At 39.6% G+C, this 27243-nt stretch overlaps 1 protein-coding gene and 2 long non-coding RNA genes across 4 annotated transcripts in view; 1 reads left to right on the forward strand and 2 right to left on the reverse strand.

Moving 5' to 3' along the window:
- The window catches only part of LOC145720100 (uncharacterized), a 205491-nt gene that overhangs the window by 103932 nt on the left and 74316 nt on the right, over positions 1 to 27243 (reverse strand). The window lies entirely within an intron of this gene.
- LOC145720097 (uncharacterized) overlaps positions 1 to 27243 on the forward strand; it is a 43440-nt gene that overhangs the window by 9091 nt on the left and 7106 nt on the right. Inside the window, exons 3-4 of the long non-coding RNA XR_014142824.1 lie at positions 5258 to 5318; positions 5647 to 5774. This is a non-coding gene — a long non-coding RNA (uncharacterized LOC145720097). The remainder of the gene's footprint in view (positions 1 to 5257; positions 5319 to 5646; positions 5775 to 27243) is intronic.
- EDNRA (endothelin receptor type A) overlaps positions 11105 to 27243 on the reverse strand; it is a 58616-nt gene continuing 42477 nt past the window's right edge. For both annotated transcript variants that reach the window (XM_081811796.1, XM_081811795.1), the window contains exons 4-8: positions 24079 to 24277; positions 19900 to 20052; positions 15819 to 15952; positions 15285 to 15393; positions 11105 to 13552 (exon numbers count right to left, since the gene is read on the reverse strand). In XM_081811796.1, coding sequence (XP_081667922.1) covers positions 13412 to 13552; positions 15285 to 15393; positions 15819 to 15952; positions 19900 to 20052; positions 24079 to 24277 — 736 coding nt within the window. In that variant the 3' untranslated portion in view covers positions 11105 to 13411. The remainder of the gene's footprint in view (positions 13553 to 15284; positions 15394 to 15818; positions 15953 to 19899; positions 20053 to 24078; positions 24278 to 27243) is intronic.

Genomic DNA, 27243 nt, shown 5'->3' on the forward strand with positions numbered 1-27243 from the left:
AATTTAATACTAAAGACTTATTACTTTTGAGGACTAAAAGACTTAGTCTCCAGTTATCTACTGCTGTATAACAAACGACTCCAATATGTAATGGGTTAAATGAACAATAATTTTATTAAGTCTCGAGATTTTGTAGATCAGGAATTCAAGCAGGGCTTGGCTGGGTGATTTTTCTGTTCCATGTAGCATTAACTGGATCTATTCACTGGTGTCTGGTCTGGTCTGGTGACTCAAAGACAGCTTTGTTCACACGTCTGCTATCTTGGAGAGATGGCTATAAGGTTGGGCTCGGCTGGTTATCTCTCTCCTAAAGGCCTCTCCTTGTGGTCTCTCAAGGGATGTGGTTGGTCTTCTTACATGTTGGTTCAGGGATTCATGAGACCACAGTGGAAGCTCCTAATCCTCTAAAAAGCTAGGACTGGAAATGGCAGAGTGTCCTGTCCACTGGGACATTATTGGTAAGCAGTTATAGGTCAACCCAAATTCATTCATTGGGAGGAGAAATAGACCCTTCTGTGGGAAGAGTGTCAAAGAATTTGTGGCCATCTTTAATCCACCATAGCTAATAATGAAAAGAGGAAGTCCCTTGCCTTTACCTCACCTGATACCTGTTCCCCAGAGGCTACCATTTTCAACTTTTAGCTTGTTTTTACTGGTATTTAACTCCGTCTCTTTGAACAATGTGCTTACAATGTCATTTCCCTGGATTTAACAATTTTACACATTATTTTTTGGCTTCTTTTCAGGGTAAATGAAGTCTTACCTCAATCTCTCTCTCTCCTTCTCTCTCTCTCCTTCTCTCTCTCTCTCTCTCTCTCACACACACACACATACACACACACACGCTTTCCCTTCTCTGATTACCCCACTAGAGCAATGTCACAATTTGGACAGTTTTAGATAATTCACTAATTCTCATTATTCCCCTGCAGACAAGCTCTTCTTTCTCGAGCTTTCTGTCCTATTTCTATTTGCACTGGTTACTCTAGGCCTGCTGCTGTTCTTTATTATTCTGGGAAATTTCTTTGCCTCTCTCCTGTGTTAGAGCCTTCTGTTTTACTGGATCCTACATTTTTTTCTTTTTTGGTTAACCATCTTATTTTACTTGAGTCAATCTCTTCTGTTCCCAAAACTCATCTTGGGTTTGTCTTTTCTTTTTGGCATTTGTAGAAGTCATTTGTCTTATTTGGGAATAGGAGAAAAGTAGTAGTGAATGTTTGGGCAACCTTCTCAAGCATGGAAAACAAAGCTCTCTCTTCCCTTCCATAGGTGGGAGATCTGGAAATCTATTTCTGGAGAAAGGTCTTCCTGCTTTTGAGGAAAAGGAACCAATGCTATGGGATCCTGGTTTAATGGATAATCTTGGCTCCACCTATTAGCTCTTAGCAGCTACTGTTAGAAAAAGAGAAAAGATAACTTTTTTTTGGTAGTGGCAACAGGAGAAGAGGGACATAGGTTTAATTGGGAGAGGTTGAGGACAGGAGCAGTAGTGTGTATGGAAATGCAGAGATGAACACAAGGGCGAGGAGAGAAGGGTCACTTCCAGAGAAGTTCAAAGTCACACCATTGATGGTCCAGGTATTTACTGGGAATTTTGTATTACTGTCTTCAAGTGTCCTGCTAATAAATCATATAGTCACTGTGGGTATGGAAGCAATACCCACCTAAGTTTCCTTTCCTTGTCTCTACAGCAAATAGAGAAAGTTATTCTCTTACTTGTACCCTACCTTTGCCTCCAGGACAGCTATAAGACCGAAGGAATCCTTGGATACCTAGTGTGGAAGTTTGTGAGTTGAACTGAGCGTGCTTGAGCATCTCAAACTAGAACAAGAGAAGTGGACACTTAAGCTATACACAACAGTAGGGTCAAAATTGAAATAATCTAAAGTGTGTATTTCTGTAACATGTTCCTTTGGAGTTACTTAAAATCCTGGTGATTGCAGAAAATCATTATTTAAAGCTTATTATTAGAAGGTAATGTCATCTATTCTAGTTTATAGTTTCATTTTTATGGTTGTATATGTTTAAGCAATTTGAAATTCATAAGATAAGCCCCACCAGAGTTGTTTCTCTTCTGAAGAGTCTTCCTTCCTTTTCCTTATGCCCAAGATGGCATCTAGGTGCAAGGAGGAGCTTATTTATCCTCATAGTTTTGGAAAAGGGTTCCTTGACCAAGTAATATCATTCTCTGTTTTTCTGTTGATCACCAGTTGGGATACATACTCACCTCTGCAGTGAGTGACTTTTGTCCTCACTGCATCCACTGCTGAAATGTCCGGTCTTGTCCTCCATTGGCTCTCTGTCCTACCCTGTCTAGCCTATGGCCTTTGGTGTCATCTCACTTTTCTCTATAGTAACTCAAAGGCAAGCTCTCTGGCTCTTGACTCTTGGCTCCAGGAGCAAGTATAGGAACACCTACATCTTTTCCACATTGCATGGTAAAGTATGGGAGGCGTGAGGATAGCTAATACAATTCTCCCTGTCTAACAACTCATGCTTATTTCTCAGTAGCTGCAGACCCACATGTTGGTTTAGGTCAGCAGACGCTCTGTGAGATGGCCTGCTCATGTGTTCCAAAGAGAAACTGCAACGTACAAGCCTTTTTCTACACAGGGCACAATTTACCAGTCTGAGGCTTGTCTCTCTTGTCTACCTGATTTCTGTTTCCACAATCAACCCTTCAACTGGCTAAATCTTAGGGGTATGGGGTGTGAGCTCTGAAACCCAAGGGAACCTAGGTGGGATATGCATATTGTTCCTTCTTAAGCTTTCCCACTGCTCAGTAGAAGAGCAGGTATTTTTCCTAATCTGGTGGAATCTTCTCTCATCATTTTTTCACTGGGGACTTTTGTTTTAAGTGGTATCTGCCATTCCCTTCCCTTGGGTGATTAAGCCTTAATGGTGGAAGGAACTTTAAGGAAAAATAATTCTGGATTACTGAAAAGGAAAATGTTCTGGGAAGCAGTGATTTCTCTCATTACCTCTTTGAAAATGATTTTTCTCATTACTTCTTTTAAACCCACTCTATAGGTCCAGTCCTATACCTGTTCTGTTGAAATTTTGGGCCAATCCCATACTTTTTTGGGTCACTCTTCAATAGTTATAAAGCCCTTTCTTCACAATAACAGTCTCATATCAACAATAAAAATGTGCAGGCCAGTGTAATAATCAAAGCCTCATATGCTTATCTAATTGTCATATAGGTTTTGGCTCAAAAGTCATCTCCCAGAAAAAACTTTCTTTGACCATCCTATATTAAAAGTATCCTCAAGGTAGCTTCCTAGCCATTTTTTCTTTCATATCACCTGATGTAATTAATTTAACATATACATATTGAGGGCTAACTATGTGCCATCCAGAATTATCCCAGGCACTGGAGATATTACAAAAAACAAGATAGACCAGGTCCTATCTAGTAGGAGGGGGGCAGACAATAGACAAATAAACTTAAGTGAGTAAAAAAAGTATCACTTAGTGATATGTGCTGTGCAGAGAATTAAAACAACGATATGGTAGTGACTGGGTGACTAATTTACATTGTATGGTCAGGAAAGTTCTCTCCGAGGAGGTGACATGTAAGCTGAAATCAGAATAACAACATTTTATTTGTTGCATACTGTGTAATCAACAGAGGCAAGAGCTTGTAAGATTGTACGTCATGCAGCATAATTCCTAGATGAGAGTACTCGAGCGTAACCACACAACATTCCCTGGAGTACTGGGGCAACCTGGTGGAATGCTGTGTGATCCCAAGCATGGTCAGAAATTCTACCGTTATTTTTCTTGAATCAATTCACGGTTCAGTAGCACATTAAGTTCCCATGACCCTTCTACTTTTTGATTGAAGGAGATTCTGGATGCTGGGCTGATGACAAAAGTGGATGACTGTACCAATTAACCAAGCCCAAGGAGTTGTGCAATTTGTAACGCAATTGCTGTGTATCTGCAGATGATGTAGCATCTGATAAATAGAGGGTCAACATGGAGGAAGTAAGGAACTCAGGCTCCCTTCTGCCCAATGAACTTTAGGCCTAGGTATATTTGGAAATGGAGCACTCAGTGGAAGGGAAAGAGTTGGAAAGCAGTCTACCATTTTATAGATTCTCTATGGACACACAGGAAGGGAAGCACGTCGGATGGCTTCAGGGCTTACCCTCCACCAGCTACCCTGACTGACAGATTTAGAACAGTGTGAAAGACTCTTTAATGTTGAACAGCTATGAGATTGGGAGATGTTTATAAAATAACGGCTTTAAAGCATAGTTATGTAGATAGTATGCATCTCCAGCTTATTGGAAATTTATTTTCCCTGGTAGGTTCCATAAGAAAATGTGAACATGTAATGAAATGATTTTGGTTTTTCTTGTGTATTTATTGTATAACTGTGATGATTAATTTTATGTGTCGATTTTATCTTCACTTTTCTGGGCTAAGAGATGCTCAGCTGATAAAACATTTTTTCTGGGTGTGTGGATGAGAATGTCTCTGAGGAGACTAGTATTTGAATGAACAAAGTCTTCTCTGAGTTCCTATAGCTAGGAGCTGACCAAAGTGAAGAGTTCGTCATACAGGTGCACTTGGTATCTTTCCAGGTTGTTCTTGTAAGGTATGATTTAAAAATGACTCTCTTCTACCTACAGTACAAACAGGCTCTGCTCTTGTCCATAAGCCTAAAACATAGACAAAGGACAGTCATAGGTTGGAAGATGTATAGTGTAGCCTTATTTGCAGTAGCAAAGGACTGAATAAATTAAATGTAAGATAGTAGGAAATCACACGCCTGAAGAAATAGATGCTATTGATTAATTAGTAAGGCAGAATCTTCCTCCCTCCATCCCTTCCTTACATTTCTTCTTTCCTCCCTCCCTCCCTTCCCTCTTCCTTCCTTTTTCTTTCATTTGCATATAGTTGACATACAAAGTTTTTTAGTTTCAAATCTTTTCTTCTATTAAAGGCTGCCATATCTGACTCCTCTCATCTTCTCTGGGAGTTTGATCCATCAATTACCTTCTTTTTTTCACCCATCCACGATCTCTTCCTTCCCCTGGCCTCAATTCTTCCATCTTAAAAATGCTGAGGTGGTTTTTCTCTTAAAGAAACAAAAGCCTTTCCTTTGACCCTGCTGTTTTGTCAAGCTGCCATCCTAGTTCTCTGGGACTGTCATTGCCCAACCCTTTGAAAGAGTGGTCTGTGCTTGCTACCTGCACTTCCCAACCCCAGGCTGACTAATTGCATTACCTCTCTCATTGATTTCCAGCTTCATAAATGACTGACCCTTTCATTTGGCAGACACTTGGGAGAGGCATGTTCTCCTAAGGGTAAGTATAGTCACATTCCATTAGAAGTAATGTTGCATGCACAGAAAACCTTAGATCTTGCAATGGAGCTCCTAGAGTGGTCTGTGTGAGCATCCAACAGAAAACATGCTCTTTTATAACAAATGGGAACAAAGTTGAGGGTGAGGAAGTTTGGACTGCCAATTAGTAAAGAGATCTCATACATCCTAAGATGCCCCAGATAGAGAAATCAAAAGAGTAGTTTCAAATATGAGCCCCAATTCAGTATGGTAAAGAATCTAATATGTTCATTGTCGGAATTTGCCAATCACATTTGCAGTGAAATAAAAAGTGTGCTCTCTCTGGTCAGGTTCCTCCAGAAGCAGTCCTTGAGCCAAGGATTTGGGCGTAAGTGGTTTGTTAATGCCCAGCCCCAGAAGAAGAAACCAGTAAGGGAGTAGAAGAAGCAGACTGGGGAGACAGAAGAACCTAAGAGAGGTGAGGTTTCAGGTGAAGTCACAGACTCAGCCCCATCTCCTGGGGTGCTGGGTGTTAGCCCCACCTGAGGCATGAGAGCTGGACTTTTGTCCTCTCACACCAGTAAGTCGTTGTCTGCAGGTCATGGTGGGGGTCATAGGTGGACATAAAATTTCCGGTCACTTATTCTTCTCCTTATAAGCTAGGGGGCTCCCATATCCAAGGGCAGGTGCAAATAGTAGCAAAAACCATGAAGCTAGGGATGGGTGAACAGAGTTGGTACAAGGGATCCAGAAGGATCTGGACAGGTCTCCAACAGCATCTGTACGTATGCCTAAAGGTATATGCACTCCCAATGTGACAGCGCCAGTGTACAGTGGTGTAGCTGCAAGGCACCCAGAGCCCTGAAATAATAATGGCTCCACCCAGACCTGGTGGGGACAGTCTGGAAGTACATAAGGACAGTAACTGTGCAAAATCCCTGTGACCCAGCAGCAATCCTACTCCTCTATAATTGTCCCGGGGAAATCACACCAGTCTCCATGAAGACTTGTTTGAAGATGTACAGTGGAGCCTTGTTTGTGGTAGCAGAGGACTAGATAAAATAAATGTAAGATATATATGTAAATATAATATATTTAAATATATCATACATTCTATTTAAAGTCTCATGTATAAAGATTCCCCCTGCTTGACTACATGGATCATTCATTAATTATTGTTTTGTTCTGGAAGGGCTTTAAATACATTACAGATTATTTTGTATACGATTTTTATAATTTGAAGAGCAAAAATTCTTTTGAAAGAAAGTATTAAAAATTGAAGAATTAGCTAAGCTAAAAATGAAAAAGCAGCAGAAATCAGGAGCAGCAGGATATATGGACGATATCCTCAAAGATGAAGAAAGGAAATGGTGCAGCTGTTCTCCCTTCCCCTTCCTAAAGCCATGTGGGGTTTTCTTCAGGAGGTCACCCTTCCCCCATCCCACCCCCAGTTGGCCCTGTTTGGCCTAAACTGATCAGCAGAAATCCCTCCCTCCCAACAAGGTCTTGATTGCAAATGAAGAGCAGTGATCCAGGCCTAACCCCATTAGGCTTCATAAAATAGAGAAAAGACTGGATCAAAGAGATCAGTTTTGCATTAGGCACAAATGTACGCCTGAAAAGCCTAAAAGGGCCCATATGTTCCCTTCACCTGATCACATTTAGCAGATTTTCTCATTTCAAGATATTTAAAAAACCTAAGCATTTAACTGCAGTTACTCTCAATGGTCACACTTTGAGAGAAAAAAAGAGCTAAGAGAAATGGGTTTATTCTGTAAAAACTTGCATAAGTGTAGTGAGTCAGGGCTGTGTCCTGTAGGTGCCTGGGCCTGTGATTTGGCTGGTCATATGATACTTTGCAGTCTGGGCAGCGCGCATTACTGTCTCCCATCTGGGATAACACCAAATAGACAGTTGTACCTATCATCATAGAATCCAGTTCAAATAAAAGACGGTCAGTCCACATAGATAAATTAGGAAAGAGGACTGTGGTTTAAGGCCAGAAAGGAAGAATTTGTGGAATACTCTATATTCCCTCAGGAGATTCCATGACTCTTCTTATTATAGTTAGGTTTGGCAATGCCATTCCTAATTTATTACCTCCCAGGAAGAAACAAGGAAATCTACTGAATAATACTGATGCTAAAAGCTTGGGAAACCATGAGATATTAGGACTTCTGGCTTCCTCAAATCAAAAGTGATCCATGCTAGTTTGCTTGAAGGGGAAAGCCTAGCTTTGCTGTTATAATGTTATTTTTGGTTCTTGATTATTCCCTGATTCTAAGAACTGTGTCTTCTCCTTTCAGTTTTAGAAACAAAAAAGTCAGAGTGTCAGTGCTGACCAAATATAGACAAACCAGTGTCTGTAAAAAGCCAGTCTCTAAAAAACATAAAGAGACAAACATATAGACATAAAGACACAAACATATAGACAAACCAGTCTTTAAAAAACATAAAGCCTCTGAATTCAAGCAATAAGGAAAAAGTACTTAGAGGAAAGTGTGACAGAAGCTTCTCCAAATGTAAGATTTATTAAAAAAACAAATAAAAACATGGGGCGGTTTTCAATATGAAAACCCCACTGGAATTTCAGAGACAACTGCATATGGTGGACTTGTATCCTGATTTAACTTTGCTTGTTTGAGGTATGGAGAAAAATCAATCAATAGAGTGCTGTACTAGATTATGTTACAAATGAAGGAATCGTAGTAGTCTCAGAATTCAGGCCTGGAGAGGTTTGGGAATAATGGTAGTGCATTTTCTTCATTCCACACCTATATATTGTTTAACACTATATTATGGACTAGTAATACTATTAAAAATAATGATAGAGATAATAGACTAGCAAAAGATTCATATTTGTCTTGGCTCTTTCCTGGACTTAATCTCCAATTTGTTTCATTACCTTAATAATTTTAAATGCACTGATATTAGGTTTATTTTTGAATGGAGAATAACATGTATTTACAGGCTTAAGAAAGCTCATAATGTACAGACAATAGTCTATTGCTTTTTATTATGCTATTCTCCTGGCAGTGATATATTTTTGCATTAAAATAAGAATCATAGAGGCAAGAACCCTCACACTTTTGTTCACTAATGTGTTTGTTCACTAATGTCACCAGCTGAAGTTTAAAGAATTTTGACTACTTTGTCTTTGTGCCTTTACTGGCCCTGATGCTGACATCTACTGAGTCATCACTAAGCACTTCAGTGCATTTATTTATTTATACATCTGGTTTCCTATTCCCGGCAACTCGCGCAGCGTAATAATGGAGGCTGTTCACTACATTTGTATTGGGTGAAAAGATAAAACAAGGGGGAGAAGGAAGGAGGGAAGAAAAGGTAGAGCATAGGGGATTTTTAGGGCAGTGAAACTATTCTGAATGATCCTATCATGGTGGATAACTGTCACTACACATTTATTAAAATCCATGCAATGTACAATATAGTGGACCCCAATGTTAACTATTTAATAATATTGTATCAATATTGGCTCATCAAGAATACCACACTAACACAAAATGAAATAATAGGGAGAACTCTTTGTTTTTTAAGATTTTATTTATTTATTTGAGAGAGAAAGAGAGAGATAGCACGCACAAGCGAGCACAAGCCAGGGGAGCAGCAGGCTCTTGCTAAGCAGGGAGCCCAACGTGATGTGGGACTCGATCCCAGGACCCTGAGATAATGACCTGAGCTGAAGGCAGATGCTTAACCGACTGAGCCACCCAGGCGCCCTTGGAAAACTCTTTGGAGGGAAAGGGGGAAAGAGGGCAAGTGGGAATTGTCTGTACTTTCCAATCTGCTCTGAAACTCTAAAAAACATAAAGCCCCTGAATTTAAGCAATAAGAAAAAACAAATCAAGATAATTTAGATGAGATGTTCTTAGAATGTATGTATCATAAGCAACAAAAACCCAAATGTAATTAGCGTAAGCACAAAGGTGAATATATTGGTTTGCTTACTCAAGCCATGGGAATGCATCAGGGAAAACTGGCACCAGGAACTTCTATTCTCTCTTCCATCTTTGTAACTCTAGGTTGACTTTCCTCATAATGTCCAAGGCATGGTGGCCAGCAGCTCCCAGGCGCATGACCTACTAGGTATGCCACAGTGGGAAAGAGCTCTTTCCTATTGGAAAGTTGTTACTGGAAAATTCCCCAGGGGATGCTGGTCAAGTTAGCTTAGAAATATGAATACCTTTAGACCATTTATGGGGGTCGAGAGACAGGCTCCAATTAGGGTATAATGTTTACAAGGCTGGAAACAAGTAGGCATGATAGGAGCCTATTGTAGTTTTTCTGGCAAGAGGCATTGGTGGCTTAGAAAAGGGAGGTAGAGGCAGAGAGAGAGAAGCGGTCAAATTAGGAATGAATGTATATGTATATTATATATATATATATATATATATATTTAAGATTTTATATATTTATTTGAGAGACAGAGTGAGAGAGAGCACAAGTTGGCCTGGGGGGGTGGGGGAGAGGCAGAGGGAGAGAGAGAAGCAGTCTCCTCGCTGAGCAGGCTCCTGAGATCATGACCTGAGCTGAAGGTAGCTGCTTAACCGACAGAGCCACCAAGGTGCCCCAAGAATATATTTTGAAGATAGGGCTGTCAGCATGTATTGAAGCATTGAGTGTAAGATATCAGAGAAGGAATGGGCAACGACTTCAAGGTTTTTATCCTGACAGCTCAAAGGTTGGAGCTGTCTTTATCAAAGCTGTGACAGTTAACGTTATATGTCAACTTAACTGGGCCAAGAGATACCCAGAAAGCTAGTAAGATAATTACTTCTGGGTATGCCTGTGAAGGGTATTTCCAGAAGAGATTAACATTTGAATTAGGAGGCTGAGTAAAGCAAATCTGGTCTCACCAGTGTGGGCAGGCATCATCCATCTGTAGAGGGCCTGAAAAGAACAAAAGGGCAGAGGAAGGGTGAATTCTGTCTTTTCTTGACATGGAACATCCATCTTCTTCTGCCCTTGGACTTCGGTGCTCCTGGTTCCTGGGCCTTTGGACTCTGGGACTTCTACCAGCAGGCTGCTCCATGGTTCCCAGGCCTAGGCCTCAGACTGGGAGTTATACCATCAGCTCCTCTGTTTTCTTCAGGCCTTTGGACTTGGACTGAATTATATCACTGGCTTTCCTGGTTCTCCAGCTTGTAGATGGCAGATCATGGCATATTTCAGCCTCCATAATCATGTGAGCCAATTCCCATAATGAATTTCCTCTTCTTTCTATCTCTCCATCTAGCTAGCTAGCTATCATCTATCTATCTATATGTCCTATTGCTTCTGTTTCTCTGGAGAACCCTGACTAATACATGAGCAGAGGAATATTAGGGCAGCACAGATTAGAGAGCTATGAGTAGCTTAGTTTTACATATAGTATGTCTGTTAGCCATTCAATTGGAGATGTCAAATAAGCACTTGGATATATGTGAGTCTCCTCATCCAGGTATCCACCTGATGCATTGTTTATTGTCCAACTCCCTCCTCTAGAATGCCAGCTCCATGAGAGCAGGAACTCTGCCTGTTTTGTCCACCACTATGTCCCCAGTACCTAGAAGAATGACTGGGGCAAAGTAGATCCTTAGTGAAATATACTGGAAAGGTGAGTGAAGGAATGGATGAAAGAGTTAAGTGTTCTGTATGACAAAGTGGGTTGCAAATAGGATATAGTTAGGAAATACCTGTTTGAAAGTAAAATTGCTTGCTGGGCTATTACTAGGGAGATGTTAGCAACAGATATCATGTAATCAACATTTTCTGTGTAGAACTATACAGAAATGAAGAGACACTTGCAAGGCTTCTGTAAACTTTTATTTTATACTTATGGGCCACTGCCAATGCAGGGGCCTTGGCTTCTGGCTCATTTCCACAGATTTACTTGGAAAGGTGTGATAAAGGTAGAAATTGGAAATATTCCTTCTAGTAAACCATGGCTACTTACTGGTCCATAAACAAAATGCTCATTGAAGCCTGTGTGTTATTCAGAAATCTATGACCTTCTGAACTTATGAAATGTATTTTTTCATATGCAAGAGAGAAAACATCTTAAAAAAGAAGACAATCGTCTACACAAAATGCTGTGAACTATGGCTTATATTATAGGTATATATCACTGCATGTGATGTACCAGTAAGTTATGGAATTCGACTGCTAACACGTAAAGGAGCCCTGTGATTGGATCAACTGGAACCTGATATCATTTTATACATGACTATGCTAAAATATAGCCCAACAAGTCAGCTTAGTTAATTTATCATCAGCAATCTGGTGAAGTCTGATGGGAAACATCAGACCTCTTGTCAGTTTCATCAGCATACTGAGTTGAGGAACCAGGACAATATAATACTTCAATATTTAATGACTTTTGCTGTAGCACAGGAAAAAGTACAATCTCAAATGCTGTTTTATCAAACCAACCCACCAACCAGCTAAACAAACACTACTGTTAACCCATGATTCATCCCCATTCATGCTGCCTCCCATATTCCATTTGTAATGGTGACATGTTCACAAGAATTATGAACACAGATAGATTAAAACTGACTAAGGCCAGTGGTCATGATGAGCAACCGCTTAGATTCCACTCAGAGTGTGTCCTGTGGTACGACTGCAGGGCAGTATTATTAGATTACATTAAATTCATACATACCATCACACACATGCATATATCACACACACAAGTACATTCCATAAAGACAATCACAGAAAAATTGGCTAAAAGAAATGTACAGTTGTTTATATATATTTATATACACACAGTAAAAGATTTTCTGCTGTACTCACAGTCTGTAAACATCTTGGAACATGCCCAGCAAAAGTCACTGTGGGCCCTTTGAAATGGTGACCATGTGAGAAGTAGGGGTGGGGGAGGTGATTAGATTCGTACTGGAAACCCAGAGAAGTGAAGAACTGTAAGTTCATGGTGGCATATGGGGGTAATTATATTTCACTGACATGATAAACTCAGCTGGCCACTTTGAAATGGTTTCTTATATGGAAAAGGGAATGACCAAAAAAGTCTTATCGACAGTTAACATTTTTAGAGAAATCAAGAGACTATGAGGTGATATGTAAAACATATATGTATGTGTACATGTATGTATACATGTACACATACAGGTTGCTATTACCAAATACACACATACATGTTACTATTACCAAAAAAAACAACCCCTCAATGAAAATTTCCAAGTCTTCTAAAAACATTCAGTCTCTTTCTACTAGTTGTGCTTTAGACATCAATACATTCCACTGAAAGTCTTAGGTATGGTTGAATGATACACACATTTAAATTTTGGAAGGCAGCTATGCTCACCACTATACCACCAACGCCGGCTTCACACATTTAAATTTTGGTACATGATACTGATTTTACATAAATTTATCTACAGTAAAAAAGATTGGGCTTGTGAAAAACAGAACTATTTGATTCAAGCATTATTTTAAAATTTAACATAAAAATATGCTCCAGATCTCCTGTAATGAAACACCATTACAAAAGAAAATATAGGTTCTTAAAAATTCTGTGAATAGCAGCTATTACACTGCCACATGTGGATATCAGTCTGGGCTTTAAGTGCCTATATCTGCTGCAGCTTAAGAATTGATGTTTTAAAAATAAAAAAGTGACATGAAAAACATTAACCTGATTGCTCACCTTACTGTGTCTGGCCAATTCAAAAAAATAGAAAATCTTGTCATAATCGCTAAATTTTCATGGTAACCAGTTCTCACTGGACATTCCACAGAACTGCCAGGGAAGCTGTTATGTACTCAAAGACTCTATTTTCATGCAAAAGTAGTAAATATCCCTCTGATTTAGTCGAACAGTCTCCTTTCCCCCTGCCAACTCCCACCATTTTTTGGTGCGGAATATAACATGCAGAATATGTAAATTAGATAAATTAAAGAATTAAGATTCATTGAATTTGTTACCATAACCAGTCTACCCTCTGATGTTTTGGAAAGCATTTTTCTGGGTTTGGGGCTGAGTCACAGGAGAAGGATTGGAGAAAAGATTTCTGGAAACACAGTTGCTGTGTGATTTTTTTTTTCTCCAATAGAATTTGAAGGATTATTGATTAATATCTCTTAAGATGTTTAGTTAATACTGTCCTTATGGCTGCTCCTCTCTGTGTTGTGGTTGTTTTGTTCATGGTTCTTCCATTGTATGCTTGTTCCATTCATGGGGACTGAGGTCATCAGACTTTTGGACTGGTAACAGCAACAGCAGAGGCAAGACTGGGGGAAGGAAGAGATTCTTAATAAATGAGCCTACCAACCCATTCCCAGCAGAACACAGAAGCCTTGGGCTCCTACCAAAAAATGTGAGGACAGAATGTGAGCCTGAACAGTAATCTAGAGTATGGAGCCTGTAATCTCTAGGTAGAAGTTCAACAGTCCATTCTAGTGAAGAGAAAATAGATCCCTTGTTTCTTGTTTTAGTGATTCACCAAATCAAAGTGGAAGGGAAGGCAGTGTTGGCCCAAGGGAGCGTGTCCTATGACTTGGGGTGGGCATGGGTGGAGAAGGGTCCGGAGGGTCCTGGCATTTCTACAGAGTGCATCACCTGTGTGGCTCTCTGCTTTGGGCACCTCATGTGATGCTCCTCACAGCCTTAGGTGGTACGTGCTATTTCCCCCATTTTATTAATGAGGACAGGGAGGCTTAGAGGGGAAATAGGCAGAACTGGAATTAGAACCCAGGACTCTCTAGATTAAGCTCTTTCTCCTGCATATGCTGCCTCTGTATGAAGATCAGTCAAAAGGTAGGTTTAATTTCTGAGTTTGTACCTTGATTTTCCCTTCCCCTCTAATTAGTATGTAAATTTATTAAAAGGATGTTAATTCCAGATTATATGATGGATTAATTATGACCAGCATTTTAGTCAATCCTTCCTTGGGCAGAATCTTTCTTAGAGCACTTCATGACTTGTAAACATTATCAAGTAGACTTCAAAAAGGTAGCGGCTAGAACTTCTATACCAAGATTCACCTGTTTGTAAGATTCTTTGGTATGTTTATCTCCTTCTAGATGGTCCATTCCATGAGGGGAGTCATGGGGTTTTTCCTCTCTTCTCTATCCCTAATAATAAAAAACTCCTACTGAGAGCTTACTATTGTCCCAAGTGCTTAACATATATTAACCTACCCTACCTATGAGATAGATACAGTGATCATCTGATTTTACAGATGATCGAACTGAGGAGGCAGGAGGGGTACCACCTGGACCCGGATTAGACAGTTAGCAAGTACAGAGCTGTGATGTAAATCAAGATTGCTTGCTTCCAGATCCTGCACCCTTGACCTCTATACTACTCTTCCTAATATGTGCCATAAACTGAGGTGAAACATCCTGGCCAAAGATAACAAAATCCAGTTAGGATTAATGCCATGCTAATCATCCCAGGAACTGGAGAGATGATACCTCAGGAAGAAGTACATGGAGCTTCTGGAAGACATGGATTGGCTTAGCTGCAAGGAAGTTTGAAGAACAGAAGGAAACTGATTTCAAATGAAATTACATTAGTTCAGATTGCTAGGGCAATAAGCATTTTCTTTTCTTGAAGAGGCTGTTATTAAATATCCTATTATTTAGCAAGATCTTTTTTAACAGCAGATTTCATGTTTTGTTGAGGCTGTGGTTAACATCTAAGATAATGTGAGGCATGACTAGGTCGTGTGTATTTTCTGGAGCCTAGAGCTTACAGTTGAGCATTTCTTTATAAAGCAGCATACAAAATTAACATGTTATTAAGTTCTTTTTATTTGAACCCCTGAATATTTTGTTGTCTGAATTGGTATTGCTTTTTGGACAATTTTTCTGACAATATTGCTTTATGCTGACAATCTGACCCTCTGTCTGGGTAACAAAATAGGATTTTCACTTCTCTACTGGAAATTAGCCATGATTGTTGGCTACTTCATGTAGTCCTTTGGTTGTCCTTAAAAAGATATGTGTAAAACAGTCTTACCTGGAAACAATTCTTAAATTTCTTGCTCACAAAGTATAGAGCTATGGGGTTTATACAGGAATTCATGGTTGCCAAGTTAATGCCGATGTAATCCATGAGCAGCAAGAAACTAGAACAGAAGAAAATAGTAGAATAATTAGACGGTAATGTTTTTCAATCTGCTAACTAGCATTTATCCCTAGAATAAGCATTTTTCTTGCCCAGGAGCCATTCCTTATAGGTGGCAGTCAGAATTTTTTTGAAGTCCTTGTTTCAGTGGCAGTTTCAGTTCTGCAGAACATTTACGGATATACCTGCCACTTGGTTAGCTCAAACCATGACGCACAGCCCCAGGAGGGGTGCCGCAAAATTACAGATATGGCTCGCACAAACTCTGGAATCAGTCACGGGCTATGTCAGAGAAAGAAAAATAATCAACTCTGCAGTTTTAATTTTCAGGGCTAATGAGATTGTAGACTAGATGGTTTTGTAAAAGTATTATAAGCACGACAACCGGAGAAACTCCGATTTCCTAACGAGTACACGGGCCCGTACCTAAGTAATTCACATCGGTTCTTGTCCATCTCATCGTACACGGTTTTCTTCAAAATACGGCTCAAGTGAAGAGGGAACCAGCAAAGAGCAAAAATGACAACCAAGCAGAAAACTGTTTTTGCCACTTCTCGACGCTAAAGGAAAGCGAGGGGAAAAAAAGTACAATAAGTTTAGTGTTTTTCTGCTAGAGGAAAGAACCACACAAAGGAAGCAGTAGATAGCAGAGAAAGAATTACTTTAAAAACGGCCAGAACAGCGCTCCTCCCAGTGCCTCCATCTCGTCAAGATTTGAAGTCCAACTTTCTAATCAAGGAGTTGCTAATGATTCTTTTGGGCAGCTGCCAGGGAGGATGGTGGCCTCAAGCTGGTTATTAGGGTCAGGACAGAAGTTCCAGGTCAGGGAAATGGGAACTGGCTGGAGCTGAGTGCGTGTGCGTGTGCGCGCGCGCATGTAGGTGACTATATGGGGGGAAGGGTTAACTAAAAGCCTAACTAGCATTAATGACAGCATGGCAGTCAAGGTGACAGAACCTAGCATGATAAAAAACGAACAAATCTATGAAGATATTTAGAAAACAGAAGTAGGGAATAGAAGAGAAAAAGCCAATAGCAATGTGTTTTCTCCATTTCTTGATGTTGAAGAAAGCTAGCACTGGGAGTTCTTTCGCTTTTAAAATTCTTTTATTAATGACATGTAGCTTCCAAAGACCTCTTGTTTGCAAACAGAGGGATGAGGGTAAAGGATTATCAGCAATGACAATTAGAACGACTGGGACATGTTGACCCTGGGCCGACTTCGGTTTGAAGGTTTACATAATTTAGAGTTCAAGGGATTATTTGGATGCTGGTAGCAGTAGGGTTCAGAAAAATCATAGGTTAGGAATTATCTGCAACCAGACATTTGTGTGCATCATGCTTGAGTATTACAATGCATGCATTTGAAAGCCTAAATAGGAACATAAAATGCAACTTGTCTGTAACTGGGATCAGTTAATGTCAAAATAAAATTGATTGAAAACAGAATTTGGCAGGGTAATGCTGGTTCAACCCAAAGCATATAGCATTAAGTATGGGAAGCCTACAATAAACCCACATGATTAATAGAGCCATTTAGAAAGATTTCAAGGCAGTTGTCACCAATTGCTGCTCTAGCCCAAAGGACTGGAGTTCTTTAATCTTTCAGAGTTATTGGGTGGGAGGCTGGGCTATGGCTTCAGAGAACATACAAGCTGAGCAACAACTGAGAAAATGAAGAGTTCCAATCTGTAGGAATAGGGGCTGATTTTAAAGGGTCCTTTTGTGTACATGGAAAGACAGTGTGACCGGAAAAAGAGAAAAGGAGGGTACTGGGGGAGAGGCTATCTCCCTTGAGCACATCCTCAAAGAGGACGATCCTTCAAAACCTAATATTAATATGTTGCCATGGCAGTCTGGTATTTGCTTAACCAGTATCTATTCTCCGGTTTTCCTTACTATCAGTCAGATCCTTGATTTTGTTGCTGCAGCAAGAGAGCTCAGGCTAATCATCTGCAAGGCCACCCGACACAGTCTGACCACGGAGATCAAGTAGAAATCGTTGTGTGAGGTTTCTGGAAAAGCTATTAAAAAGTGGAGGCTAGTCCTCTGATGCACACACACGAAGGTGACCTATATTCTTTCCCTTTTTGCTGCCTGGAAATCTGATATAAGGGTAGAGTTGTATCTCCTGTCTTCTAAAGGAAAAGTCAGCAAAAGAGCTGAGCCCTGGCTTCTGAGTCCCTTGAGCACTGAACCAGTGACATCTGATTTTTTTGCTGTGGGAGAAAGAAGAAACCTTCACTTGTTTTACTCAATGTTATTTTGGGTTTTCTGCTACCAGCATCCATCCACAATCCCTAACTGATAAAAGTTGCTGTCAGAATAATGAAGAGAAATTCGAGAAAACCACGCAGGAAGCATGACCGAGAGCCATATACTGGATACTGGTCAAAGGGCGGCAGGGCTTTTCACTGTGAGCTTAGCTCCCCACAGTCCCAGTGGAAGGCCTTCCAGCCGGGCCTGCTCTCCTGCTGTTAGAACCTGCTACAGCTTTGGGTGTGACACTAGGCAATGCCTCATAGGACCAAGACTTCAGTTTTAATCTCCATTTGGATGAGCCAATCTCATAAAACAAGTGTATAAGGACATCTGTCCTGCCTATATCACAGGGTGCTTGGAGGAATCAAATAAGCAAATAACATGCTCTTTGGAAACTTAAAGAATGCTATGGAAATGTGAAGCAGCATCCTATTATCCTCGTGACCAATCCCTATTCAATTATTTTCAGAGCAGGTACCATTCATAGCTTAAACAGGCTCAATCATGGTACTAATGAAAAACTCAACATTGAAAAACACTGTGTTTTTGTTTTTTGCTTTTTACAAATCTATTCTAATTAATTACCTCCACCGCAGGAGTGAGAGGCAAGAATTGCTTGATATATTTCCCATCTGGAGCCCTTGAAACATTCATGTCTGAACAAAGTCATACTCAATATACTTTTTCTGTTAAATTTTACTAAAAGATAATAGCTACCATTTGTATGCATGTTAGATTTTACAAAGTACATGTATGCACTTAATTCCTTTGATTTCTGTAGTGATATCAATTCATATACTATTATGCCCAATTTATAGATAAGAAGCTGAAGCTCAGAAAAATCAGTACAGTAGTGGAAAGGAGTTGCTGATGAAGAATGGTGTTTGTGTATGGCAATTATAGAGGGCAGATTTACTGGCTCCATCAACAACTCATTAGCTTTTTGTGTGGTTGGGTATTCTTACATCTCTGCTGAGACTGAGAACTTACCTGTAGTCCCGCTTTTACTCTTTGAATTAATATATATCAAACATTTTCTGGGTACTTACCCAGAGTTAAGCTCTGTTAGACACTGTATATGCATTAGGTAATCCCCTTGATGTATTATTATATACATTTTATTTAATTTTTTAAGACTTAAAATTGAATTAATATTTGTACAGAAAGATGCAGGTCTTACTATACATATTTTATGAAGAACTAGAGGTTCCGAGAGAGTAAGCAATTTCCCCAACATCACAGAGCCAGCAAGTATAAGTGTAAAGGTTTGCCCTCTAAAGCCATGGCTGTACCTGTTCTATTTGCTGCCTGGGGGTGGGGGTTGGAGGTCCAACAGCATTCTCCTGTTGATATATACAATTTTGGGGCTCTCAAAAATTTGACCTCTTTTTCTGTACCCAATCCCATATCCTATCATGAGTCTTACCTTAGATATTTCTCTAATGAGGTTCATCTCTTTTTCCCACACCCCAAATGCATGTTGCCCACACCATGTTCTTACTGGGCTCTTGTTCTCGAACCTAAAATGCCCTCTGTCTTCTCCCTCCCCATCAAACCCATTAATCCTTTATGAACAGTTCAATCTCCCTCATTCATGACAAGTGTCTCTGTGACTTGGTTTTACATCTTCCTTGGCTTCCCACAACACAGTCTACTTCTACCATACATACCTTGTGATTCTGTTTTCCAACTGTTTGTATTTTATTTCTGCACCAATACTGCAAAGCTTGCTTCTTTGTGTCCTGGCACAGTGCGAAGCCCAGTTCAATTCACAGACACACAAACACACATGTTGAATATACTCTTGGCAAACTAAATAATAATTCCTCTCTATTTGGCCCTGCCCCCAGGGCCACCTGTTTTATCGGCAGGCTCTCCACATTCACAAAAGAAATTCCTGGGGCGCCTGGGTGGCTCAGTCGTTAAGCGTCTGCCTTCGGCTCAGGTCATGATCCCAGGGTCCCGGGATTGAGCCCCGCATTGGGCTCCCTGCTCAGTGAGAAGCCTGCTTCTCCCTCTCCCACTCCCCCTGCTTCTGTTCCCTCTCTCGCTGTGTCTCTCTTTGTCAAATAAATAAATAAAACTAAAAAAAAAAAATTCCTAATATTATAACTATAAAGAAAACAGTTATAAGACACTATATTTTTAGGAAACCAGGCTACATCGGCTAAATACAGTATGTAGGCTTTCTGTTGTCTGGGACAAATCAGTCTTGGCCAAATTTTCACGAGCTTATGAGGTTTACCTGTTTAAGGTGCTCACTGAGGGCAATTCTCAAGCTGCCGTTCCTTCTGTTTAACATCTCACAGGTCATAAGGGTGTAGAAGATCGCAGTGCACACCAAGGGCATGCAGAAATAGAACCCGAAGAGCCACCAGTCCTTTACATCTTGGTAAAACTGTAAGGTGAAGAAAAGGGAGAGAAAAGGAGGGGCATTATAATCTAAATTTATTGGGCAGTGCCTCTGGTAGCTTCAAAATCTTCACGCCTGCAGGAATGTTTTTATGTGCACGCCCTCCGGTTGTGGCAAAGGGCTTGGGGCTGAAGCTCAGAACTCAATTAAATTGGAAACTCCAAAAATCATCCTGGATTTATAAAAGCACAGGAAGGAATGGCACTTCAAAATAAATTATCCTGACAAAGATACGTTTTATGAACTGAAGTTGGTTTTAATTACACAATGGAAGAGCCCTAGTCAAGAAAAAGAATTCCCTTCCGAAGCTCATAAAGCATGATTTTGAGATATACAGAATATGTATTTATCTTTACTTATTGATGAGCCTCAAAATTTTGCTAGTGCCTGGTTTCCTTTTGCCCCTTGTGGTTAAAGTGTACTTAATGTGAATCTTGTTTGGTAACAGCGAAGGTTATGAATGGCTTGTCTGTGTAGCTTTGGTTCCTGGGAGTTAACCCTTTGCCTGGTATGCTTGCTATGTGACCTCGCAGCCGGCCAGTTTGAGCCATCAAAAACCATGCCCTTTCTCACTGTTGTAATACTTATCACCTGGAAACTATTGAGGCCGAGTATCTTATCTAAAGGCATAGTTAGCATTATCTCCTTGTGGGCAGGATTTGTAAATGCAAGGATTATTCAGTTTTATGTCTTTTTAAAGGAGAAAATTTAGTACCCAATAAAAAATGGAAATTAGAAAATTATATCTACATTCTTCCTCCCACTAAATGTAATCACCAACTTAGAAATGCTTTTCCCTATGCTCTTTCTCCAGATTGTTTATTTACGAAGGATAATGGGGCCTCCTGTATCATCTCAGTTCCCACAGTAAAAAATAATCATGCTGCTCTGTGAAAAACTGGACAGTTGCTGAATATAGAAAGAGGCCCAGTAGGCTACATTTGTAACATGTCTATTAAAATAATCTATAAATGGTTCCTGAGGAAAAAAAGTTCTGGGCAGAGGTTCTTAACTGTTCTTATGCCATGGATTCCTTTGGATGTCTGGTGAAGGCTATAATCCTTTCTGAGAATAACACTTCTATATGCATAAAATAAAATAAGATTACAGTGGTAACCAATTACATTTAAACACAGCTATTGAACTATTGAAAATAAAATTCTGATATAGTAATAAAGGTGTTTATTAACAAATTAAGGGAAAAATCTAATGGTGGTTCTAATAACTATCAGAAGTTGAAACAATGATGAGCATAAATGATATTTCAAGATTATCCAACTGTTACTGTGACGTGAAAATGTCTATTATTTCTATTAGTGGAAATATAATGGTTTTGTTAAATATGATCATGGTTTGTTGTCTACATTCATAATAAAAGGAAATGATAAATTTCAGTTAGAAGTTAGTGAAAATAAATATGTAATTTCTTTTCCATTTAAGTTCACAGACCCCTGAATTCTATCCTAAGGTTAGTGCAAACTACCAAAGGAGTAGGTTTATTCAGATGTGTTCATATAAATATCTCCCTCTCCACATCACACGGTAGAAAGATTTCAGTACTGAAGTCGAAAAACCAAAAAAAAAAAAATCAGAACTCTTTGTTTAAGTGCACACAAACACTCCTTTGAGCACCCCCTTCACTTGTACCCCTGTCTTCCAGATGCATTGATGACCGGGTGTGAATGCTGCAGAAGTAGCTGCAGAGCGTCTGGAAGCTGACCCCTGAGGGGTCTGGGCGGAGTCCCCTGCCCCCTCCAAGGCAGAGGCCTTTAGAGAAAGGGGTCACATATTTCTTTTGAACTGATGTCATCAGCCAGGGTGTGGGGGGACCTCCCTCCAGCCTAGGTTAGGGCAAAGTTGAGGAGGAAAGAATGGAACACAAACTGGGGAATCAAATGAGAAAAAAAGAACAGGAGGAGAAAAAGAATCTGAAAACTTCAGGCTTGGAATGGAATCTAAAAAATGATCAGTTTGAACTCCTACCCGTTACTGAAACCCCCTAAGGTAGCTAGCCTTTGCTTGCCCACTCTATACAGGAGACTCAGTCTTTGCAAAATAGCCCATTTCATTTTGTCTAGTTCACATGATTAGTAAGCCCCTTCTTGACATTGAACTCCTGAAGGCTAGTAAGCCCCTTCTTATATTGAGCCTCTTCTTTCTAACACTTTAGTCAGGAGTATCTAGATTGCTTATTCCCAGTGCCCAAATTCTGATAACCTCCTGCCATCTACTTTGTTCTTTCACTATGGAGACTGACTTAATAAAAAGGTCAGTAGATAAACAGAATACCTTCATTTTACCATTGCCAGTTTGGCAGTTTTCAAGAGCACTTTTTTTTTAAATTTTATTTTATTATGTTATGTTAATCACCATACCTTACATCATTAGTTTTTGATGTAGTGTTCCATGATTCATTGTTTGCGTATAACACCCAGTGCTCCATTCAATATGTGCCCTCTTTAATACCCATCACCAGGCTAACCCATCCCTCCACCCTTCCCCTCTAGAACCCTCAGTTTGTTTCTCAGAGTCCATAGTCTCTCATGGTTCATCTCCCCCTCCAATTTCACCCCCTTCATTTTTCCCTTCCTACTATCTTCTTTTTTTTAACATATAATGTATTATTTGTTTCAGAGGTACAGGTCTGTGATTGTTCAGTCTTACACAATTCACAGCGTTCACCATAGCACATACCCTCCCCAATGTCTATCACCCAGCCACCCCATCCCTCCCACCCCCCACCACTGCAGCAACCCTCAGTTTGTTTCCTAAGATTAAGTATTCCTCGTATCAGTGAGATCATATGATACATGTCTTTCTCTGATTGACTTATTTCGCTTAGCATAATACCCTCTAGTTCAAGAATACTTTTAAATTTAAAATACGAATTTCCAAAGAGGAGAACTGGTCAACTGTAAAACCACTAATTTTGTGAATTTTCCATGTTAGGAAAACATACCTGGAGGTGTCTGTAAATGATTAAATGTGGAATCTGAGCTGCATGAAACCTACATCAAAGCACTAAATTATGCCGATTTAAGAGAAATAGTTATCCTTTTGGTTTTCCTCCTCAGTCCACATTTGACTAGTTTGGCAAAGGAAATGTGCATTTTAAACATGTTTTCCAATACATTCAGTTACATAATTAAACTTTTCAGAGAAACATCAATGTGGTCAGGTGTATTAAACGACAAGGAAATTTGTTAAACTAAAACACTTTTTTTTTTTTAAAGATTTTATTTATTTATTTATTTGAGAGAGAGAGAGAATGAGAGAGAGAGAGAGCACATGAGAGGGGGTAGAGTCAGAGGGAGAAGCAGACTCCCTGCTGAGCAGGGAGCCCAATATGGGACTCCATCCCAGGACTCCAGGATCATGACCTGAGCTGACCTGAGTCGAAGACAGTCGCTTAACCAATTGAGCCACCCAGGCGCCCCAAACTAAAACACTTTTTAAGAAGTTCTGCAAATTTATATTATTTGTATTTTACATGCAGAATTTGTACAAATATAAGTACAGGCAAGTATGGCTTCCTACTTTAAGTTAATAAATATATCTTTTAAAAAATGTGAGCAATGTGCATTTGCCCAAGTAACATAAAATACCTATCAGCATGCCTGTCAGATGGAAATTGTTGTGCTGTATTACTTATTATAAAAACAAATAGCACATCTGTCTTTTTTTCTCAGTTTGCTTCAGTATATGTGCTACTGAATTGAACACTGAGTAAGTTTGTTTCAGATTCTGAGTTGTTTGGTGCAGAACAACAGTCGTGTCTACAATTGTGCTATAAGAGTGAAAACAAAATAGTTATTCTGTTCAAGAAGCGAAACCCTCCTGTAACATGTACTTTTCATGCAACTGAAAAGTATATGAGTGAACTGACGGAGTAAACCACGCTGGGCATTGTAGAGACTACATTGTAGAGACTACCATCAAGTCTTGGTGATGGTAAAGTATAAATGAAGACCTCCCCTTCCCCCCAGTTAATTTCCTTTATACTCTCCATACCTCCATGAATTTTGACGTGGCATTGAGCATACAGGTTTTGTGCTGTTCACCCTTGTACTCAAAGGGCACCATGACGAAGCCAATAGCTTCAGGGATGGCCAGGATAAAAGAAAGGATCCAGATGGAGACTATCTCAATGGCAGTGATCAAGGGAATCCCAATTCCCTGGACTCGACTCCAGGAGGCAACTGCTCTGTACCTGAAAAAAAAAGGGGGGTGGTGGTGAAGGAAAGTAGTTGTTAGGAAATTTAAAATTTATTTCAATTAAAGAAATTAGAAATGCTGGAAAGATCTTCCCCTTGGCCAATGACGAATCATTGGCTTTTTACGAACTTTCCGTGAGCCCTGATGTGAAAAATAAGTGGCATCATGACGAGTTCCACCCCTTTGGGAATCAGCTGCCCAGCAGGCCTAAGTCTGAGATCTTCATTTGGGGTTCAGCAAAATCTTGTGACAGGTTATAATGTGGCAGCATCAGATAGATTTGCCTGTGTTTTTTTACATGGGGGGAAGAATTGGATGATGGAAGGAGTAGTGAAAGCTGCTGGTACTCATTCAGGTCATATCTTATTTCTTTTTATATACTAAAAAAGAAACTTGAGGGAGGTGGGTGGGGGATGGGCTAGCTGGGTGATGGGTATTAAGAATAGCACTTGTTATGATGAGCACTGGGTGTTGTATGTAAGTGATGAACCCCTGAATTCTACTCCAGAAACCAACATTACACTGTATGTTAACTAACTAGAATTTAAATTAAAAAAAAAAAGAAACTTGAAACATTATCTATGAGGTAGATCTAGATAGCCTTAAGTGAATAGTAGCCATAAATAGTCCATCATCTTCTCCTTTCCTCTACTCTCACTGTACATCTTGTACTGTGGCCTTGTGCCATGTGACAGCATTAAAAAGTAAACATTTTTGGTAAATGTCAAAGAATGACTGTATCTCTCCCATTATGGTCCCGTGCTAGAATAGATAAAATGGAGTTAAAGATACCTTTGTCCCTAATCTTTAGAGTTTACAATCTAATAGAAAAGAATGGTTCATACCAAAATATAGAACATAAATGTAACAGAACAATGATGTCAATCAAAAAACAAACTGGCATTAAGAAGTTGTTTACCTTATTTTTTGCTTCAATATTTTTGTAATAATAAGCACATTTTGATGTTAAGTCTAGAGAAAGTTTGGTCTCAGAAACTCTGCTTTGACCTAATGTGATGGTCTGATGCTAACGACTTTTAGACCTACTATTAAGATGGGACCTGTGACGTAGTATGGTATTTTTGTGGCTTCATTCTTGAAATGTTTTTTGCTGTTGTAATGGAAAGGAAACATTCTCTTTTTATAGCTTTCATTAGATAATGCCAGAAGAAGACTGTAAAACAGACCAAGGCATTGGGGACAGGTGCACATGGGTTTGTAGGATACGTGACTTAACGTCAAAGATTTGTCAGTGAAGCCAAGGCAAGCTACCTCTATCCCTTATATTTAGTGTTCCATTTCAGTACATCTATGAAAACACAAGTCATAGGAATTATGTTACCTAGTTCTTCACCGTAGATTAGAACCTATACTTTGGGTATGCACGATGATGCCACATGGCATAGATATAGCATGATTTACTGGAGAAATGTCTTTTGCAAAAGATTTTTAGGGTAAATAAGATTGGTGTATGATACAAATCTTTAAAAAAAAGTCTGGATTAGTTCAGAAGAGAATAAAATACAGCTATGCAAACAGACCAAGAAAATCCTTTCACAATATAGCCAAGGTTGCATTTTTAAATTTATGGTTATTTCCAGTGGGATAAGGACTGCTATTTATTTTGCTTTTTATTTCTGTTTACTTTTCTTTGTTGCCTTATTAGACTGGCAGCCTGATGTCCAATAAAAGCTAAAAGGAATGGAGACAGGATGTCTATATCCTGAGGCTGTCAGTGAGTTATATCTATTTCTTTTCTCTTTTCCCTTAGAGCAACTATCAGGAAAGGTGATTTAAATAAAATGCTTTATCTCCTAAGGGAGTAAGAAAGCCAGATTTCTTAGGCAGGATTGGCGATAGAAGGCAGTTTGAGTAAGAAAATATGGTCAACATGCTCTTATGATGAATACATTCAGAGAGCAGCTTCATTTTATAATGTGCCATGAGTTCCCAGAATATTACGTATTTATAATTTAATGTAAATTCAACATTTTAAATAAACAGAAGTAATGTTTAGTGTGTAGTGTAGCAAACCCACATGACTGAGAATTAGATTATTTTCATTTGTAATCACGTTGATTTTGATTACATTTACATGAGATGAGAAAACAATCATAAGAACAATTAGAAACAATCATTTGTGATGATGCAGGCAGGGAAAGGTGTGGAATATCAGAAATAATCGATGTCTCAAAAATGGTGTCTATTTGGAATATTATGATACAACATACATATACGCAAATATGTTCTCGTCACTAGGTGTGATTATTAACATCCTTCAGTGGAGTTGGTGTATACATATGACATCCTCACTTGCCATAGAAAATCTGCAAGTGTAGATTCAACGACTAACAACTGATAGTCCAGAAATGATGTCTCCTTTTGGAAATGCGTTCTGCACTTGGCTTCTACTACATTCTTCTGGTTTTTCTCCAACTGATCCATCTCATCTCCTTGGCTGGAACCTGCTCAATTCTCAAACTCTTAGCATTGAATTCCTCCTTAGTCCTTCGACCTCTTTTCTACTCTATTGACACAGTTTCTTTTAGTGATCCAGCCAGTCTCATGGCTTTAGTATCATTTAAATCTTCTAAATACTGATAATTAATTCCCAAATTTATAACTCTAGCCTAGAACCTCACCTCTAGCTCCAGACTTGTCTATCCAACTGCTTGACCTAGATGGTCACTCGATATCCGGTAGGCATTGGAACTCACCCAAGCCAGACTCCTGGTCCTCTTCCATGACACCCACCCTGCCCTCTCTCCAGTCTACCATCTCATGCCCAAAATTTGAAGTTAGCTTTCACTCCTCTTTTTCTCTTCGTTACCACAAATCCAGTTCTTTAGCAAACCCTGCAACCTCTTCCTTCATGATGCATCCAAATGCAACCACCTCTCACCACCTATCCTGTAGCTTCCAAACCATTCTTCCTGCATCCACTTTGTCCTCCTGCACTCT

Source organism: Leptonychotes weddellii, chromosome 2 (genome assembly GCF_054177405.1).
Source record: "Leptonychotes weddellii isolate Sample4059 chromosome 2, ASM5417740v2, whole genome shotgun sequence".
NCBI lineage: Eukaryota > Metazoa > Chordata > Mammalia > Carnivora > Phocidae > Leptonychotes > Leptonychotes weddellii.